At 42.5% G+C, this 20,716-nt stretch overlaps 1 protein-coding gene across 1 annotated transcript in view; it reads right to left on the bottom strand.

The window, feature by feature from the left end:
• Window positions 1-12,683, bottom strand: part of SLC67A1 (solute carrier family 67 member 1) — a 50,921-nt gene extending 38,238 nt beyond the window's left edge. The window contains 2 exon segments of the mRNA XM_075188379.1: window positions 10,352-10,449; window positions 12,471-12,683. Coding sequence (XP_075044480.1) covers window positions 10,352-10,449; window positions 12,471-12,581 — 209 coding nt within the window. The 5' untranslated portion in view covers window positions 12,582-12,683.
• Window positions 12,684-20,716: the final 8,033 nt, after the last annotated feature.

Here is a 20,716-nt window from a genome sequence, read left to right as displayed (position 1 = left end):
CTATTGCTCAGGAAGACAGGTGATGGGTGTCAGGTGGACGTCAATCGGTTGTAGTTACTCATCTGCTCTAAAGAAAGACGTAGCAGGTAATCTCTGAAGCGCTGAGGGATTAGTGCATACTTGCCAACTCTCCCTGAATGTCAGAGAGACTCCCTGAAATAGGGGTGATCTCCCTCACTCCCTGAAGAGTCTGGCATTCTCCCTGATGCTGAGCCAGTACAAGACGTGGTTGGCTTCGCCATCTGTGGCATGATGACACTGTTCAGAAATTGTGTCCTATGTCCATGTATTGATGCCTATGGAGGTGGCCATTTTCATGGGGACCAAGGTTTAATCAGAGACTGACAAGTAAGACAACATGACTTCAGTAATGGAGACAGAAATGTAAAAGACACTTCAGTCTCTAGAGATTCAATAGCTGTTTTTCTTTAACGCATAGTTGCCAACTCTCCCGGAATGTCTGGGAGACTCACGCATTTCTAGGAGACCTCTCGGGAGAGCAGGGCAACCTCCCGGTTCTCACCCCCGCAATAGATAAGTGGCAGGGGCGGGGCTTAATGAAGCAACTATCGCGTCATCCTAGACCCGCCCCTGCTGTAACTGGCCAAAATTGTGACAATCGTTTAGCAGGCAGGGCCAAAATGATGCCATTCATCAAACCCACGCCCCCGCACGCCCACCTCCCCCCGGGATCTCCTGAAGTCAATGAGGAAAAGTTGGCAAGTATGGATTAGTGACCGGCATGTTATAAAAGAAGGTTGATTTTTATAGCATATTATAGTTCCAATGTTAGCCGCAGATAATTCAGGACATTTCCCAGGGGTGCTGAAGTTAAGATGTTTTTTTATTATAGAGCAAATCTTACACTGTTGCAACAACACACATCTCACTGTCACTTTGTAGTTTCCTGCAGGGCTGAAAACACCAGTCTGATGAGAAGAGGTTTAGTCGCAAACAATAAGATATGTATCAGGCCTGTAACTGCTTCCTGTAGGGTTGAGGAGTGCAGAGTAAAACCGCATCGATGCTTTTAAAACATTAAAAGATAACACCACCCAAAAGTAAATTTTGTTACATGAGATAAAGTATAAAAAGAAATCCTACCTGTCGCGCTGTTTGTCGGATCTGCAGAGTATTCAAAGTATCTGACCTATGCCGCCCTACACTATCATCTGTAGCAACCAGATAGTGTAACGTAGGTAAATATTACATTTTTATTTTACCTCCTTAGATTCACTACAAATAAAATGTTTTAGTTTTTTTTTGTGGAGTTATCCATTAAATAACAATAAGTTACTATTTAAACTACTACAATGCTGCTAGCTCTGTCCCCACTTTCTCATTAGCATAGATGTTACCGGCATAAATAAAAGAAATATAGGGAGGAAAAAGATTAAAGGAAAACGCCCAGCATGAGACATATATGGGGACTAAGGGCGAGCATTCATATGCACACACCCACGTGACCGGAGCGATTCCCAACAACACCCCCTCAGCTGGCCAATCAGAGAAAGGGGCATGCATGGGAGGCTTGCATGAAGAGGAAAGGAGCCGCTAAATAGAGGCTGACCGGCGGCAGTGAAGTGAGAGCGGATACAGAGGAGGGAGGAAGCAGGTAGAGTGACTACCGGCATTCAATATCTAAAGTAGATGAGGAGTGAAATAATAAAGTAGTAAAGTAGTTGAGTCAGAGAGGAAGAAAGTGACAATGGTGAGGTGAAGGGAGGGAAAGATTATAGAAGATATAATGAAAGAAAAGTGATAAGTAGTGAAGTAACTTAAGAGAAATTGCAGAAAATTCAGTAGGAAGAGAAGCGACAGACAGAGAAGCATTGAGAAAGGAAGGTTCTAGCATTAAAGAGATGTAGCCAGAGAAAAAGAAGTGACAGGTAGAGAAGCATTGTGAAAGGAAGGTTCTAGCATTAAAGAGATGTAGCCAGAGGGGGCGTGGCTTGGACGCCATCTCGTGCAGTCGCATGATATGTGAGCTCCCGCAAACCGGTGGCCAAATTCATACTCCCCGGGCTTCCCCCTGCTCTAATCACCCTCTTGGTGACTTCCACCTGGTCCCCATACTCCCGGGACACTTCTGTGCCTTCTTCTGGCCACGGACATCCGCGAGCAGCAGCTAGCGGCGGAACCGCTAGCCAGCACCAGCTTGCCGCAACTCCTGGGGTCCCTGCACCCCCCCCGGATCAGCGATTACCTTGTCAGCATCCTCCGCTGCCCGCCTGCCGTGCCGCCGACTCTCCCGCTGATCTCCGTGGGTGGAGGATATCTGCCTTGGGCCGCGCTGTGTTCCCACGCAGCTCTGACGCCATCCTGCTGTGTGCTGGGGTGGGAGCCCAGCTGATCTCCCCCTGAGAGACCCCTGGTGGATGTGCCCTCGTGGGCGACCCCCCCCTCGAGTCCTCCTTCAGCGGCGACAGACCGGAAGTTAAGGCCACCATTATCTCCTTCTCTTCCGACTAGCTTGGAGCAGAGCCTTCTGGGAGGTGAAGGTAAGGAGGATCATATATGTGAAGCTCGTTTTCAGTGAATCTTAGGCGCCACCTTGTGGTGAAAAGCCCAAACTACAAGTGTTATTATTATTATTATTCAGCAAATCCCTGAGATTTCACTTCTAGTTGAACCAGCATCACTGAAGGCAACCTGGTTTCTCATCATTTCAAGCAGTACACCCTGCTGGAAACCCTTGGTCCTTTCCTATCTCTGAACCTCCTGATATCCCATCTCGTTGAGGTCAGCCAGGAACTCCTCTTTCTCTACAAGCTCCTTCATGCCAAGGTAGCCCTGACTATGGCCGACTAGCGAGCGCCCCCCTGGGGAGGGGACTCGGCTGTCTCCTGATCAGTACCACCCACATGGGTATCCACCTGTACTCGGGGATGTCAATGTATATATAGTCTTTGTATAAATGGGGAGAGACAAAAAAACTCCTGCTCAAAAAGCACCGAAGAAAACTAGAGATTCTACACCTCGTGGTGCTTTTCAACAACTCTTCACTTCCAACGCCTCCTCAACACCCCCACAAACAACACCTCAAACACCCTCACGGGACCCTGCAGATTCTCCTCAATCTACTTCGTCGGTATCTTCTACCATCATGTCAGAGAAAGGAGACTTAGGGGAGATTTTAACCCATCTGAAATCTCTTCCAACTAAAACGGACTTTCAAGCCCTTGAGTCCCGGATTCAAGAGGCCCTGCAATCACAAATTGCTTCAATCAAGTCGGATCTCTCTCAGATGGCTGAAAAGATTGTTTCCATAGAGGACCACTCAGAAACGGTTGATACACGAATTGACAACCTCCAGAGTATGGTCACTCAACAATTCGGTGAATTTCGTAGAAGATTAGACGACCTCGACAATAGAGGCCGTCGCAACAATTTGAGAATAAGAGGCGTCCCAGAAGATATCCCCCCTCTTGGGATTACGGATGCTCTCACCAAAATATTTAATGAGCTTTTGGAAGCAGACCCAGACAATCAAATTATCTTTGATAGAGCTCACAGAGCGTTACGCCCTAAGAGTTCTCAGGTTGACAACCCACGTGATATCATTTGCAGGTTGCACTACTTTTCAGTCAAAGAAGCTATCCTCAGGAAAGCAAGAGGTGTATCTAGTATAGACTTTAACGGTCACGAAATCCAAATATTTCAGGACTTGTCCTGGTATACATTGCAACAAAGACGGGTTTTAAAACCCCTCACTGATGAACTTAAACAACGTTCCATCCGGTTCCGATGGGGATTCCCGTTAAGTATCCAGGTTAACCACGAGGGGAAGACGGTGACCCTCCATAGCCACTCGGATGTTGGATCTTTCTGTGAAAACCTGAATCTGCCTAAAATCCAGATTCCTGATTGGGACAATCTAGGGATGGCGCAAATCCCCCTCCACGCCTCCAATGGAGGAGGCTGGCAGAAGGTCTCAAGGAATAACAGAAGATCTCACCCAATGGTTCCAGTTGGTTCTCGGAGTGGGACTTGACATTGAAGTTGTTTTTGTTTAAGTTACCTTGTCTATTTACCACTTCAACTGGTCCCAGTCTTGGACCATTGATCCTGCCTAGGATTCTATAGTTGCATACCTCCCACATAGGTTGTTAGTTGCCTCTATATTATTAGCAATGTTCAATAATAAGTTTTTTTTGTTTATCGTTCTCCCCCCATTGATCTTAGTTACAACTATTTACACTAGTACCAATAATACTATTGATATCTGAATGGTCTGAGCCGGGGTTATCTCAGGCGAGCCATTCCACATACATCCCCCTTGAGTTTATTCTGTTATCTTGATAATAACCCATAATTACAAATATAGTCTCATTTCTCATTTCTGGTCGGTAGACTCCTGATGTCCCCTGCTAACCCCTGATTTTTCCGTCCTGTTAGATTTGTCCAGAGGTCTTATTGCCCCCTGGTCTATGTGACGGTTGTTTACAATGTCTTCTTATATGTTTCGATTACTAATGATATGTTTTTTGTATGTATTTTGTTTTTTTTCTCTCTTGTTCTTCTTCCCCTCCCCTTTGTGCTTTCCCTTCCTTCCCCCCTCTGGGAGCTTCTCTAGTGTCTACAAATTTGCTGGGGCGTATCCTCCCTCATGGTGTATACCTGGATTCCCAGATGTCATAGTCGGGATCTCGACTGCCGACCTCCTCTTCAATGGATAAGTTGAAATTTATTTCTACTAATGTTAGAGGTTTGAATATACCCCAGAAACGTTCACGCCTTTTGCACACATTTCATATAGATAAAGTAGATGTCGCATTTGTCCAGGAAACTCACTTCAAAAAAAACCATGCCCCCACACTCACCAACCACCACTACCCTACAGGTTTTTTTAACAATTATTCGTTATCCAAATCTAGAGGTGTCGCAATTCTTTTCGCGAAACACCTACGCCTCTCCGATATATCCATTACGGAGATAGTAGAAGGTAGAGTCCTGCTTGTTAAAGTAAAGATCTTTGATCAGCTATTTTCTCTAGTAAATATATACGCTCCCAATACTTCCCAGGTTGCGTTCTTTACCAAAATTCTGGCTAAGATTGAAGACCATTTAGAAGGTGTGGTGGTCCTAGGCTGGGATCTGAATTGGTCCTTTCTCCCCCAAGTTGACTCCTCGTCTGGTGCTCCCAGGACCTCTCTTCGAGATGCCCGTAAGGTTAGGAGGGAGTTTCACGATCACCAGCTGGCCGACGCATGGAGAATATTTCACCCTGCAGATAGAGACTACACTTTTTTCTCATACCCTCACTCCTCTTACTCTCGCATAGATTACCTATTTATAGACCACAGAAGTCTAGACCTGGTAGTCGATTCCTGGATAGGACAAATAACGGACTCTGACCATGCCCCGATATATTTGTCTATCAAATTGGCCTCTCCTCCCCCCAGACAGTGGTCTTGGAGACTCAACGAATTACTAATGCAGGACCCTTACTGTAAATCACAATTGAATGATGCTATCGGGGAGTATTTGGATATTAACGATAATGGAGAGACGTCCAAGTTGTCAGTCTGGGAAGCCCACAAATGTGTTCTGAGGGGGAAGTGTATTCAATTAGGTTCATTTCTCAAGAAGCAGAAGGACGAGGTTCGCAAAGCACTCCTGTCAGATATCAGGGACTTAGAAACTAAACACAAAAACACTTTGTCCCCTGAGACCTTAGTTGAACTCCATAATAAGCGGTCAACTTTAAATTCTCTACTAAATGACCGCATGAAAAAGGCCTGGCGGTGCTGTAGAAACAAATACTATCAATGGGGGGATAAGCCGAGCCGCTTTCTAGCTAGAGCCCTTCGAGCCCAACGTAACCGCTCCTACATACATAGCATACAAGACTCTGGAGGCACCACTAAGCACACAGATAAGTCCATCGCTGAAGCCTTCCGCTCCTATTATGCAAAACTATATCACATTAGATCCCAGGTATCTGATAACGATAATGCCCGGGCTGAGGAAGCTATAGGAGAATACCTTCGAGGTATTGATTTTCCAAAAATCTCCCAAGAGGCAAAGGATCTTTTAGACTCTCCCTTTTCTCTTACAGAACTAAGGGGAGCTATAAAATCTTCCCCCCTTGGAAAAAGCCCTGGCCCCGATGGGTTCTCCATATCATATTACAAAACATTTTTAGATAAGCTATGTCCCATTCTGCTAGATGCTTTCAATGAAGTGTCGGACACAAAAGGTTTTTCACCACAGTCGCTGGAAGCACATATTACAGTCATCCCTAAAGAGGGTAAAGATCCAGCTTTATGCCCTAGCTACCGCCCAATTTCCCTTCTAAACGTAGACATTAAACTTTATGCGAAAATTCTTTCAAACAGGTTAAAGAATCTCCTCCCGGAATTAATTATAAACGACCAAGTAGGATTTGTACCGGGCAGGGAAGCAAAGGAGAATACTACTAAAATTATTAATCTAATACATTACGCCTCTTCTGTTAACCTGCCCACAATTCTCTTGTCAACCGACGCTGAGAAGGCATTCGATAGAGTGGATTGGGGCTTCATGAAGGGTGTACTTCTCCATATGGGACTTGGCCCCTCTTGTTTACATAAAATTTTAGCACTGTACAAATTCCCTTCTGCTAAAGTTAGAGCAAACGGCATCTTATCTGACTCCTTTACCATCTATAACGGCACTCGTCAAGGCTGCCCACTATCCCCTCTGATATTTGTACTCTGTATGGAAGCCCTGGCCAGGGCGATTCGATCTAACCCAAACATCACGGGTCTGCAGATCGGTAAAGAAAACTACCGATTGGCCCTATTTGCAGATGACTTGCTTGCGATCATCACAAACCCTATCACATCATTACCTAACCTGATGTTAGAATTCTCTAAATTTGGCACTCTCTCCAACTTCAAAATAAATTTCTCTAAGTCAAATGCCCTTAACATCTCAGCCCCAGAACAATCAATAAAAGGCCTCAAATCAGCATTCCCATTTAAATGGCAGCCCTCACATTTACGTTATCTTGGGGTTTCTATCTCAAGGTCCAATGATCAGCTATTCCATCTGAATTTCCCCCCTCTCATAAATAAAATTAAAAAAGACTTGGCAGCCTGGTCGTCCTCCAAATTCTCTTGGTTTGGTAAAATGAACATTATAAAAATGAATGTTCTTCCCAAAATACTCTACCTGATGCAAGCACTTCCGATCATAATCCCTCAAAGATTCCTTGATAGTCTCCAGCGTTTGATACGCGAGTTTGTCTGGGGAGGTAGGAGACCCCGATTTAAGCATGCTCTCCTTTATAGGCGAAAACATCAAGGAGGGGCACAATTGCCAATGCTCCAGGGTTATCTTCAGGCAGTTTTCCTTAGCAGGATAGTGGACTGGACCAGAGGGGGTGACCTCAAACAATGGGTGGTTATTGAGAATGAACTTATCACAACCCCGCTAAATGTGGTACCTTGGTTATCTAAGATACCCAGAATCCTTCACCCAACCATCGGCCCAACCTTAAAGGTTTGGAAGAAAATCCGTTTTGGAAAAAGCATCTCAACTTTTCCTTCACCTATCACCCCCTTCGTGTTCAATCCAGACTTTCCACCAGGTCAATCGGGTTCTGACTTCAGAAGGTGGTCTCGGGCGGGAATCAAGGGCCTCGGCCAGCTGGTGACGAATGGTAGACCCCTCTCTTTTGCAGACCTTCAGTCAGCTTTCTCGCTACCCTCCTCTGAACATTGGAAATATGTTCAAATCTTCCATTACATTAACTCTATTAGAGGAACCGGAACTCTTAACAGATCTCCAACTCCATTCGAAAACTTATGCTTATCCAAATCCGCTCCAGTCCATATTATCTCTGAAATTTACAAAATTTTGTTGGAGGACCAGTTCAGTTCCCCGCCTCCTTTTGCCAGATTATGGGAACGGGACCTAGCGCCACATATAACCTCAGCATCCTGGCAAAAAATTTTCACAAATACACACTCCTGTTCACTAAGCATCTCAGTAATAGAAACTCAATATAAACTCCTGACCAGGTGGTACAGATGCCCTACACTGTTACATAAATTTAATCCCCAATTATCTTCTTCGTGCTGGAGATGCTCCAGTTCCCTGGGTTCTTTATTCCATATTTGGTGGGAATGCCCACTCATTACCCCATTTTGGAACGAGGTCATTAGATTATCCAGTGCTATTGTGGGACACGAGGTTCCCAAGGATCCAGGCTTCTGGCTACTCTCATACTCCCCTATTCAATCCTCAAAATACAAAAAATCTCTACTGAAACACCTCAACAACGCAGCCAGGGCAGTCCTACCTACACGCTGGAAATCCCGAACACCCCCCCTGATTATGGACTGGTTCAATAGAATTGATTATTACATGTCCATGGAAGACATTATCCTTTCAGCCAATGACAAATCCACAGAATTCTTAGCCACATGGTTTTCCTGGATTGAATTTAAAAACTCAGAAGATTTCAAGATAGTTTGTTCTTTACCTGCCTGCGCTTACTAGCTCCCCTCCCATCTCTCCCCTTTCCATATGTGTCCTCTGCTCCCCCCTCCACTTTATTCTCCCTTTCCCCTCTTGCTGTTAGTCTTTGTCTCCCCTTTTCTTCGGGGAGTGTTCCCTTTTTTTTTTTTTCTTCCTTTTAAGTCTGTGTTCTATTGCCAATTTAAAACTTTTGCGGTGTGAGTTACGCTAATGTTATTAGCTATTGATGGTTCATGTGTTACAAATGTTATGTACTGACAATTTCTCTTCCTAATGGACCATTCTTTTGGCTAAGTTTGTTATAATGCTTGCTCACTCGCAATGAAAATAAAGAATTTAAAAAAAAAAAAAAAAAAAAAAGAGATGTAGCCAGAGAAAGAGAAGTGACAGGTAGAGAAGTATCCTGAAAGGAAGGTTCTTGCATTAAAGAGATTTAGTCAGAGAAAGAGAAGTGACAGACAGAGAAGCATTGTGGAAAAAGGCTCTAGCAAGAAAAGAGAAGTATTCATAGAAAGAGAAGTGACAGACAGAGAAGCACTGTGACAGGTTATAGTAAGCGAAGATAGACAGGGACTTAGGAAGGAAAAAAGTGCGAGAGAGCAGGTTGAACAGAAAATTAGAATAGGTGGATTAGCAGGTAAACCAAGGAAGAAGGAACATGGAAGTCTCAGTGGAGAGATCTCAGCAACAGCCAAGAAATGTGTCAGAACAGAGGCCTAGGATTCCCGAACTGGAAAAAGCCTATGCAAAGTGTGTTGTTCCTGCTTCCTTGGGATCTTGTTTGGATTGGGGAATCCATTCTCTCTGTGTTGGGGTGATGACCCCTCTCTCCCAGGACCTACTACAGCACCACAGTCTTATAAACCAGCGACACAGCTTGGCCTGTTAAATATATAACCTCACTGATTAAAGGTCATACTGGCTTTGAGTTGAAAATAAAACAATAAATTAATTCCATCTCCGACAGTTGTGTTATAGATTAATTTCTATGGGACATGTCCACTAAAAGTAGCCGCAATTCCTATTCTGTAGGGGCTACGTCTCCATAGTCCCCCCAAGTCCCCTCTGAGACAGGGTTATAATACTATATAACGACCCGAAGGTGCTTATGAGTTTGGTAGCACCTTACAAAAAAAAAAAACATGATGTTATTCAGAAAAAAGGAATTTGTCACTCTCCTTTTCAATAGGACCAAATCTTATTTAGAGGACAATAAATCTCAGGCCTTTGTCAGTAAATAATAAAATGATCAAAGAGTTGGATATATGAATTTCACTTCATATTGAAATATTCTTGCACCGTTGTGCTGCTCGATCCACTATATAACTTTCAGTCTGTGATTTCCTACTTGCTCATATTCCCTTCCTCATTTAATAACACTGCCCCTGTCACATGCAGCCCTGTCCTCACTAACACATCAATCTTCTCCTGATATACTCTGTGCTGCTGGGGACCCTGCTCCTTCCACTATATAACTCTCAGTCTGTGGCTTCCTGCTGCCTCCATTCCCCTCCTCACATCATGTCATGCCCCTGTCACATGCAGCCCTGTCCTCACTAACACATCACTCATCTCCTGATATACTCTGTGCTGCTGGGGACCCTGCTCCTTCCACTATATAACTCTCAGTCTGTGGCTCCCTGCTGCCTCAGCTCAGCAGCCTATTAGGAACATTTTAGAGGAAGCAAATGTAGGGAGCCCAGTGACCCAGCCCAAGGTAGCTTACTATGGAACTGGCCCAGGGGGCAGATGCCCTTTGCTCAACCAGAACCCCAAATGCACTCCTGTTACTAACATAATCACACGCGTGTACAGGTCACGGCCTCCAACAGCTTCTGTGAGCATTCCCATGATCTGATGCTTTATTTGAAATGATTTTTACCTGCCGAAAATAGGACCACCCACAAGCTGTAGGATCCCGAAGAATGTTTGTAAGTAGCCAAATCCCACCGTATCCAGACCGAGAGTCCTAGCCAGATACTGTAACAGGAGAAATGAATGAGAGATGGTCAGTTCCTAGGAATAGATACAGAATATAAAGGAAGTTAAATCTATGAGTTCTAGGGGAATCCCTATATTAGATATGATAATAATAGAACCATATTGGTCAGCAGAGGTGCCCAAGTAAAGAGAGTAAGCTTGTCCTACGTTGACAGTACGTTGCCCAGTACTAGATGCCACAGTTTTTCCAACTGAATCCTTGCTCATTCCCGAATGGAAGCAAAATTCTCCAGGCTACTGGGCCTAGAAAATACATTATATACATTGGGGGAGAAGGGGGGAGGTGGAATCTGAGTCTTTCCAGAATTGCATGGGTTCCACATGAACCCCAGAAGCTCCACCACCTGGATAGAGGAGCAGGCTTCTTCCACTGGATAAAGGGAACGTAACATCCTGAGCTCTGCCTCATTGGATAGAATTCTCCATTTTTTTTAGAATGTTCCCTTTCTGATAGAATCCCAATGATTAATATTAGGAAGATGTTAGGTCTTCGGGGAGTATGAAGGAGGAGAAGAGTGTGTTTGGTTTTGATCTTGCACAAAGATTCCGACCATTTCTACTTTCCAGAGACTTGTCCAGGTTTAAGCGTTTTGTCCTTGGACTTTTGTATCCCTGGGAATGTCCCTATTTTTACAGAATGGAGCAAAAGCGCAATAAAACGGTCTTAGTCTGCATGTTGTCTTCAGTTCTTACTATGTATCCTTCGTATTTGCTAAGCGTTAAAAATGAATATTTCTTAGAGCATTTCAAACATAAAACCTACATTGTAATTTAATTCAGTAAACATGACATTATGTGGATTGTAGAGCAACGAGATCCTCCGGGACAATATCTTGAATGTGATGCGCTTACATGGACCTATCTAGCAGCAAAGTATCTCTCACAAACTATTTTTAAATATCGGCAACTACGGCTGAGATCTAAAAGCCGCATCACGGTTCATTCTGTGCCGGTAGACACGGTAACTCTTAAGGTTTCAACATTCAAAGTTAGATATAGAGTACCTGTCACCAATGATCAATAGGTTATTTCATTAACTAAATGGGAATAGAAGCTTGATGCAAAAAAAAACACAAAAAAAAACACAAAACCCTTCTATATGTCCAGGAGAGCATTGAACCAGGAGGGTGACTGGTATGCAAATCACACTGACTAATATGTTAATATCACTCTGCTGGGAATATCTCTACACTGTTGTCCCCCTGTCCATGCATTGCCATCCCTCCCCTGATTGTATGTTAGCAGTTAGCTTTTATAGCACCAGTTAAAAGCACTGGGAATTTTCTTGATAAATTGTTTGATAAGTGATTTTTTTTATCGTGGCAATAAAAAATCTGCCTCTGTGTTTTGATAAATCAGCCCCTAAGACAATACAGCAACTGGTGCCCGATTATTTGACACTAAACTCTTGCCCTTGGTTACACACAGGGTTTATTTACTAAACTGAGGGTTTGAAAAAGCGGAGATGTTGCCTATAGCAACCAATCAGATTCTAGCTGTCATTTATTTAGTACATTCTACAAAATGACAGCTAGAATCTGATTGGTTGCTATAGGCAACATCTCCACTCATTCAAACCCACAGCTTAGTAAATATACCCTTAACACCTTATCTATCCGAGAGAGGTCAATAACCATGTTACTACTGACTACCTCTAAGGGGGTATTTGTTAATCATTGATACCGTATAACATGTAAGGTGTCACATGAGCCGGGTAGGTGGACTTAACAGTTATTAAAATGCTTTGCAATTTACTATAAAGCTGGCAGGACATGCTGAGACTTGTAGTTCCACAACAGCTGCCGTAGAGAGATCTTTGCATGTTATCAGCAAGCTGATCAGAGTTCTAGGTATCTTGCAATGTCCACAGTTGGGCAATGGATTGCTGTGTGAGATGGGAGGAGGTTAACGTGTGGCAGATACTGCAGTACAGTTATATTCTGCAGGGCAGCCTAGTATCAGGTATATCTCACATAAACATAACACACATCTGTACTTACCGGCGTGACTGCAAACTGCATGAACAGACAGGAGATATCAGCTGCTGCCAGCAGGTAGGTTATCCTGATGACCTGCTGCTTGGATCTGGGGTTCCCTGGATCGGTGGCCATGGTGGCAATGAGATGACAGCTCCTGTCCTGAGCAGAGGATTCATGAAATGACTGGGAGATTTCACTTTCACTTTCCTTCAGTTCCTGTAAGCTGGTAACAAAGTTCAGAGGAGGCCCCTCCCCCTGGAGAGGAGACTCCTCCTTTGTATTAACCCTTTCAGGGCTGCTTGGGGTCACATTGCTATTGGATATTAACATAAAAATTGTGTATAATGTAAACTTATATTTAATTGTCTTTTGTACGGCAGGGTTTGGTATGTTATACTACGCTGTAGAACACAACACAATCGTTGTCAGCACGTGTTCTTACCGGGGTCAGTCTGTGTGTATCTAGCACAATGAATGGTCTGACCAAAACATTTAGCGGGTATATTTACTAAACTGCGGGTTTGGAAAAGTGGAGATGTTGCCTATAGCAACCAATCAGATTCTAGCTGTCATTTATTTAGTGCATTCTACAAAATGACAGCTAGAATCTGATTGGTTGCTATAGGCAACATCTCCACTTTTTCAAACCCGCAGTTTAGTAAATCTAGCCCTTAGGCTTGTAATACAACATGAAGAGCCGATTCGCAGGCCACAAAAGGGGGCGGAGTTTTACAGAGATTTACCCGTGAGTGGGCGACTCTGTCCCGCTTTCCAGATTGTAAATGTTGGGAGGTATGCGTTTTACAGTATATGAGTATCTAGACTCAAATCTATATCATATTGGTCAACTTTACATCCTGGTGTTAAGTGACGAGTGCAGGGGGAGTGTGGCGTAGAAAATTGATGCAAAATGCGCTTTCTTGGCTTCGTGCCGCAGCCAAAATTATACGTTTTGCAGCTAATCCGGTCATTAAGGCCACAGTCCCGCCCTCTTCACTAGGAAGTGGAGCAGGATACAGGAGAAAGCCCTGCTTACCCAGAGGACTTAACCCGTACTTGCCAACTCTTGCCATTTGGTTTCCGGGATGTCCGGGGTGGTAGGTGGGCATGTGGGAGCAGGGCTTGGAGAATTGCATAATTTGGCCCCGCCCCCTAAATGGGCATAGCCATTTTTTGACCTATAATAGCCGGGGACGGGGCCACAATTATGCATGAATCGTGTCCATAAGCCACGCCCCCTCATTTTACCTTACCTAACTGGCCGGGAGGCGGGAGGTTGCCCTGTTCTCCCGGGTGTCCAGGAGGACTCCCAAAAATTTGGGAGTCTGCCGAACATTCCGGGAGAGTAGTTAACTATGACTTAACTGAAATTTGGGAGCCTCCCGAACATTCCGGTTATCTGTAAACCAGTCATTTTAAAGACAAACTATATACAGAAATGAAGTTATCTACATTTGCCGGAGTTATCTGCATTTTTACCTACAAGGAAAACTGATTCACACCTACAAGGAGCATGGGTAGCTACTACAAGGACAATGGATACACCCGTCACCCTCACCTAGACCCGCACATACTACTTAATCTTCCTTCACACCTGTGGCATCCACACTGGAGTTTCAGTAAAACCAGATATAGTAGATGTATAAGGTAAACCGTTACCCCCCACCCCCCCTTCTTATCTTCCTCACAGAGCTCACCTGAGTAAGACGTAGACACCACTGTGACACGGAACCCCCAACTATCGGTAGAAAATTTAGACTATAAGCTCCATGGGGCAGGGACTGTTTTGAACTATTAATATTCTCTGTATGGCGCTGCGTAATATGGTGGCCCTAAATAAATAAAATTACTATCTGCCAAAGCCCCCAGAACCTGTTAGAAATGGAGATCTTTAACATATAGGAGAATAACGGAGGAAGCAATTTTTGTGGGCACACCTAAACTTTCTGTAACACAAAGACAAGGAAGAACTGAAAATGGTGTTTCTCTTTTATTTGTCTCCCTCTCTTTCTTAGGTCTCTCCCGCACTCCACACTCACACTAATGCACCCACACAGCTGTCCCAATCTCCACTCTGAGCCACACTCACTCCTCTTGTCTTAGCTGTGCCCTCTTCCACTTACAATGTAAGCTCTGTAATGAGCAGGGTCCTTCATACCTTTGATTTCATGTCTGTATTTATCTTGTACCTTATATATCCCTGTTTTATGCATGTCCGGTTTTCCATACTTGACAGTGTTTTGGAGCTACGAAGAAGAAGAAGGAAGAAGAAGAAGGACGAAGAAGAAGAAGAAAGACGAAGAAGAAGTACGAGGAAGAAGAAGAAGAAGGAAGAAAGAAGAAGAAGAAAACCAAACAAATCTATTTTTTTAAATTGAATAATTTCAGGGATGTTCCTAAAGTTCTGGCTCCTCAATGACAGTTTGATGGAAGAAGTGTCCCGTGGCAGCCAAAATTCTCTCCATCACTTCCAGACACTGCCATGTGTCCCGCCAGCGGGTACAGCACACACTTGGGTAACCCTGTACATTGGCAGATATAGAGGAAAGCATATTGGTGTCTATTTTTCTAGTTTCAGATGTCATGTAGAAAGTGGAAGATAAAAACTAACATTCAGCAGTAGTGATGGGACGACAGACTTCTAATTATTTTTGTTCTTTTTGTTTTACATAAACGTCCAGCAATGATATTGAAAAACAAAACAACACTCTGAAATATTCAGAAAGTCCCCATAAAAGTACCTTGGAATCTGATATTTTATATGTGAGGTCATTTTGGGGGCTTTCTGACAATGACCGACCTTTTAGTCATGTGATTGTGTTACAAAAAAATCAATGCAGAAATCTCAAATATTCCCTTTGAATTTACACCATATAACTAAGTCATATCTTGAATTAAGAGCATATTTGGGGACATCAATCCTTATTGCAGTGATGAGCGGGGCTGTAATGATGCGATTCGCCCCCTGGCACTTACCCTTGGAGCTCCGCCTCTGGGATCTACCCTGGGGTAGCAGGGTTTACCGGTGCCAGCATCTGAGGGGGGCCTAGGCAGTCACAATTCTAGCAATTATTTATGGAATTAATTCTAGAACATGATAACTAGAATCTGATTGGTTGCTATGGGCAACACCTCCACATTTCCTTTTTAGAAGCTGTAGCAAATCTACCTCTTAGTGTTATCATAAACTGACCTTTGAATGCAGATTGGTTTCCGTCCTGTGCTTCAAAAAAAAACATACATCTGTTAACTGTTGTTATCTATTTCCACCACTAGAGGTCTCTGTAGTACCGACACGAATTCCATGTATCATTTGCTCTGTAAGGTTGTCCTCACACAGGACACAGATAACATTAAACGTTACTTATTTTACCCCTCAGCAAATAAGTATGGCCAGACATTTATTCTCAGGAAGTACCCCCAATGACACTACTAAACCCCTAACATCGGCTAAGAGGGTCTAGCTCTCAGTTTTTGCCCAGCTTCTCCAGTCCACCCACCAGGGTTTTGTCTTTTAAAATAAATTCCCGTATCGATTACGTTAGATCAAGAGAAAAAAAGAAGATTTTAGCTAAGTATTTAGCAGGGAGGGGCTATTTAATAACAAATTATGGGGGCCGTTTTAATTTCTAACTAATTTGCAGTTTCGCAAACCGCCGCTTAATACATGGGGCATTTTCTATAACTTTTATTTATAAAAATCGAGATTGTAAGCTTGAGGGCAGGGCCTTCTTACCTCTCTGTCTGTCTGTATTACCCAGTATTGTTTTATTAATGTTTGTTCCCAATTGTAAAGCGCTATGGAATCTGCTGGCGCTATATAAATAAATGACGACAATGATAGTGATTATAAATCTTGTGGTTTAGAATCATGCGGTGTGATGTGTGGTTTGTAAAGGTTAGTAAATACCCCCCGAGGTCATTTTTCTTTTTTTTTGGGGGGCTAAAATCGTTTTTATTATATTGCTTATACTGTAACTGCATTGAGTATGACCTTGAAAAACCGAGGTCCGTTCTGTTAGGTTGTCTTTCAAAACTGTGTTTTTTTACTCTCCAAATCCTGACAATATAAAGAATTAAAAAAAAAACAAAACACTAAACCAGTTGAGTCATTCTCCCGCATGATAGAACGGCGCCTGTTAGAATAACACATATTTGATAATGATTCTCACTTAGAAAATTGTTTATTTTTGTGAGTTAATGCTCGTTGAAATCTTTTTGGTTTTGAGCGGTTGAAAATGCCCTTTAAATAAACCTAAATGTGAAAAAAAAAAATCAAAAAACAAATCAGCAAACCTAAATAAAGCTAACGCAGGTTTCTTGGCACGGCCTGTCCATTGCGCTGTTGCGGTCGAACTCAATTAAAGTTGGACCAACGTCATATTTTTTGACCCCGGGTTCGCTACATCCTACTGCATAGTAATTCATACCAGACTGATGGACTGTTCTCTAGTCCACATGACTCATCGCCTTATCTCAGTCTGTTTTATATAAAGCCCGACTTAAAGGGGAAGTGTGTAGGGTAGGGTTGCTAGTAATTCCCAGGGGTAACAAAGCGTTTCTGCATTCACCACCCTGAGATTAGAGCAAATGGGAATCCATAGCGTTTAATCTCTAGGTCTGGAAGCTTTTCAGACATAGCCCTTATCCATCAATGGGGAAGGGGACATGTGTTCTCCTCTGTCTGAGCCATTGTTACTTTCATTGGACAATTAAACCCTGTGGTTCGTCAGTGCACATCACACTGCGTGTATATATTTTTTTTGTCAGATTAACAAAGATAATTTTATCTTCAAACTGAAACGGCTTCTCTTACTCGGCAGGCAGAGTAGGACTGACACTCGCTTTGCAGCTAGCTATGCCCTGCGTGGATTGGTGGATTTATAGCACAATATTATTGGTATATATTGCAGCGTTCGTGGCAAGCTTCAATCATAACATCGACACTGCCAAACACTGAGTACAATCTCCACTGACATCTGTGCGTGATGTAAGTGATGTTTTTCACACAATAGACCATCGAAAATGACAAGATTGCTACATTTTACTGTACTTTAAATACCATCTTCAACAAATTAAACAACATAAAAAAAATTAAGAATGAAAATTACATTCAGCATACACGGGAATTTGTTTTGTGCAGTTAGTTATATAGCAAATTACTATCTTGTATATGTTGTCGAAAAACTATAAAAACTATAAAATCACTTATTGAGCAGGATTTCCATCTGAGCTAATTATTAGATCCTTGTGAATCTGCGACAGATTTGTGTTGTTATACATTGCAAAGTTATTACGTGAAAATATTATATATTATTTTTATTATGTTGTCATAATATGGTCTGCTTTTAAACATACAGTCATTGTTCTCTCTTTATGCATTTTAAAATGATTATACTTTCATGTATTCATACTTATTATTTTATACAATATATTGCCACATTAACTCATTATTGCACAACATAAATGTGTTGTACTGTTATAGAGCTAATATTGTGCATATTATAGCTGTATAATTTCATTTTGTGGTGTTGTCTATTGCAATATAATGCACAAGTGATTTTAATTTGTGGATAAACTGTTGTAAATAACAGCTGTTTAAACCCTGATTTCTGATGTCATCACTTTAGTGAGTCTATTAGAAAAACCTGTGTATTATAAGTTATAACGCTCCCCCTCCTGTACATTATTATGGATATTTAAAAACAAATGGTTGTAGACTACTTGTAGACCAATACTATAAATCAAATAATATATGGGTTAATAAACATCATATTATAAATTATTTGGATATTATAACTCACTTTGGATTTCAGTGATCGGTATGAAAGTTCCAATTATATTTCTAATATGCATATAATTTATTGTATGACGTAAGTGACACTTATAATTGTGATTTGTAGAATAATTATAATATAGCAACAAAGCACAATTGTAAATTACATTATTGTATTATATTATTTTATTGTATATACTACTATTACATATATTATTGTACGTTATAATGGCCTTGCTGTGCGTTATATTGTGATTACACACTGCAATGCATTGCTGTTACTAGCTGATATTTATGATGGGGGCCTTTATGTCTTAAATGGTGCAGATTGTGGTAGGTTGATGGGAAGCTTTAATTTGCTGACAAAGGCTCTTTTGCAGGTCAACAAGATGGCATACTCGACTCTCTGCATCTCCAAATCAGCTTTTGTCTTTCGTCTTGTTTCTGCACTTAGCCGTGGTGCCAGATGGCCACCAAAAAATGCTAATTTACTTCTTCTGATGTTTTTTTTTTTTTTGTAATTAAATAACGTGTTTCAGAGGGACCGTGGAGCTCGCTTCATTCAAACGACGTTTCAAGGCAACGTTGGGAATCACGGCCTTTCTGGGCAGCTGTCATGGAGGGACACACGCTACACGTTGGGCTAAAGCGTGTCATATAAACTAACATTACCTCAAGTGATCTCATCAGTGCAATACTGTCAGGTAACAGGGATGTTAAATATTCAGTTTACTTGTCATTATGAATGTACACGAATGGGTCAGTAGTATATAAATCACTGAGAAGTCAGCTTTTTATTTCAGAAATAAATATTGTGATTTTTTTTTTTGTTGCTAATTGCATTCTGTGTAAATGAGAAGAAAGAGACATATGCACTAGTCATTCTAGTAACCTTAATGGTAAGAGAACTCCTAACACTAAGGATTTTGGGAGCAAGATATTTTCAACGTGTACCATTTACCTAAACACAGCGGAGGCAGCCATTTTATGGACTGATTCAGTATTCATGAGAATGCAGCCTGTCAAGCACGAGGGATTAGTGACATCTGTAACATCGCTGAGGAATACGTCGGCCGTTTTCATGGGCTGCAGCAGTATTTAGGAGAATGCACAGTTGCCAACCAATGTGTAGGATGAAGCCAGGGAGATCACTGTGGCACTGAGGAATAAGGCAGCCATTTTGTGGGATGAAGCCAGTGAGATTCGAGTGGCACTGAGGAATAAGGCAGCCATTTTGTGGGATGAAGCCATGGATTTCACTATGGCACCGAAGAATAAGGCAGAAATTTTATAGGAGGAAGTCAGTGAGATGAGTGTGGCAATGAGGAATAAGGCAGTCATTTTTTGGGATGAAGCCAGTGAGATCAGAGTAGAACTGAGCAATAAGGCAGCCATTTTGTGGGATGAAACCAGGGAGATCAGTGTGGCACAGGACCTGTAATAGCCAATGTGAAACCAACTAACGGTGCATCCACACTTAATATAATTTCTTTTAAGCTACGATTTAGGGCTTGTGACAGGATGGACCGCCTATGCCACCCTGTCTGTTGCTGCTGGGAATCGGCTGGGCTTACTTTGCCACCGTTCGCTTTTGCTATCCCAAATGCGCCCTCTTTCCGCAGTAGGAGGGGCTTACAAATGCTGCCACCACTGGACTCCTTACCGGCATCCAGTACCGGGTTTCTTCTGGTTTACTTAGGCTGCTGGTGTACCCCGTTACTGGTGTACCTGGGCTGGTACCCCTGACCTCTTACTATGGATCAGGGTTGCTGTGGATGGATCCCCCCTGGCCTATCACACTGCCAGAGCTGCTGGGTAGTGGGCAGAGCGGTGGTACCGGAAAGCTGGGTCCCAACCTTAGAACAACCGGGAACGGATTTGGGAGTTGGGTCTAATCTGTAGGTCACAGGGATAGAGAAGTTTCCACACAGGTCTTTGAAACAAGTGATGATTATTTGCTCAAACTGGTTAAAGGTACCAGTGAGCAGGTCAGATGGAACAAGAAGAACAATTTTCAATACAAAACAATGCTTTTTATACAGTTTTGAACACAGCCTCACAGGATAAGTCAGCCCCTGAGGTCTGAGCTATTTTTAGGATGCAATATGTTTACCCAAACATGGATTTACATGTAATGCAAAGCTAACAATATTTACACTTAACGGTGATATCCTAAAACTTGCTGTGTTTTCCTGCATTTTGTTTTAGACACAGAGGAAATCTAACAGCAAGTCTAATTAAACCTTCCTGTGCCTTCAGGTGTTGAACCTTCACACATCAAAAGGTTAAATTAACATGAGATTAACATGGGTCCTTTCTTCAGAAAGTGGCAGAATACACATTTCCTCCACTTGAGAATTCCCAAAGAAAAGTTACAAAACCCCAAACAAGTCATTCCCCTACACCAAAAGACACAAAAGACTTCCTCAACAAATGCTTATTGCATCAAATATATACCTCAGAAATAATGCATTTCCTCTAGCAAACTTAA

The sequence above is a fragment of the Mixophyes fleayi genome, chromosome 10 (assembly GCF_038048845.1).
Source record: "Mixophyes fleayi isolate aMixFle1 chromosome 10, aMixFle1.hap1, whole genome shotgun sequence".
NCBI lineage: Eukaryota > Metazoa > Chordata > Amphibia > Anura > Limnodynastidae > Mixophyes > Mixophyes fleayi.
Note: the sequence above shows the minus strand (reverse complement) of the source record. Positions and strands in the feature narration are given on the sequence as shown.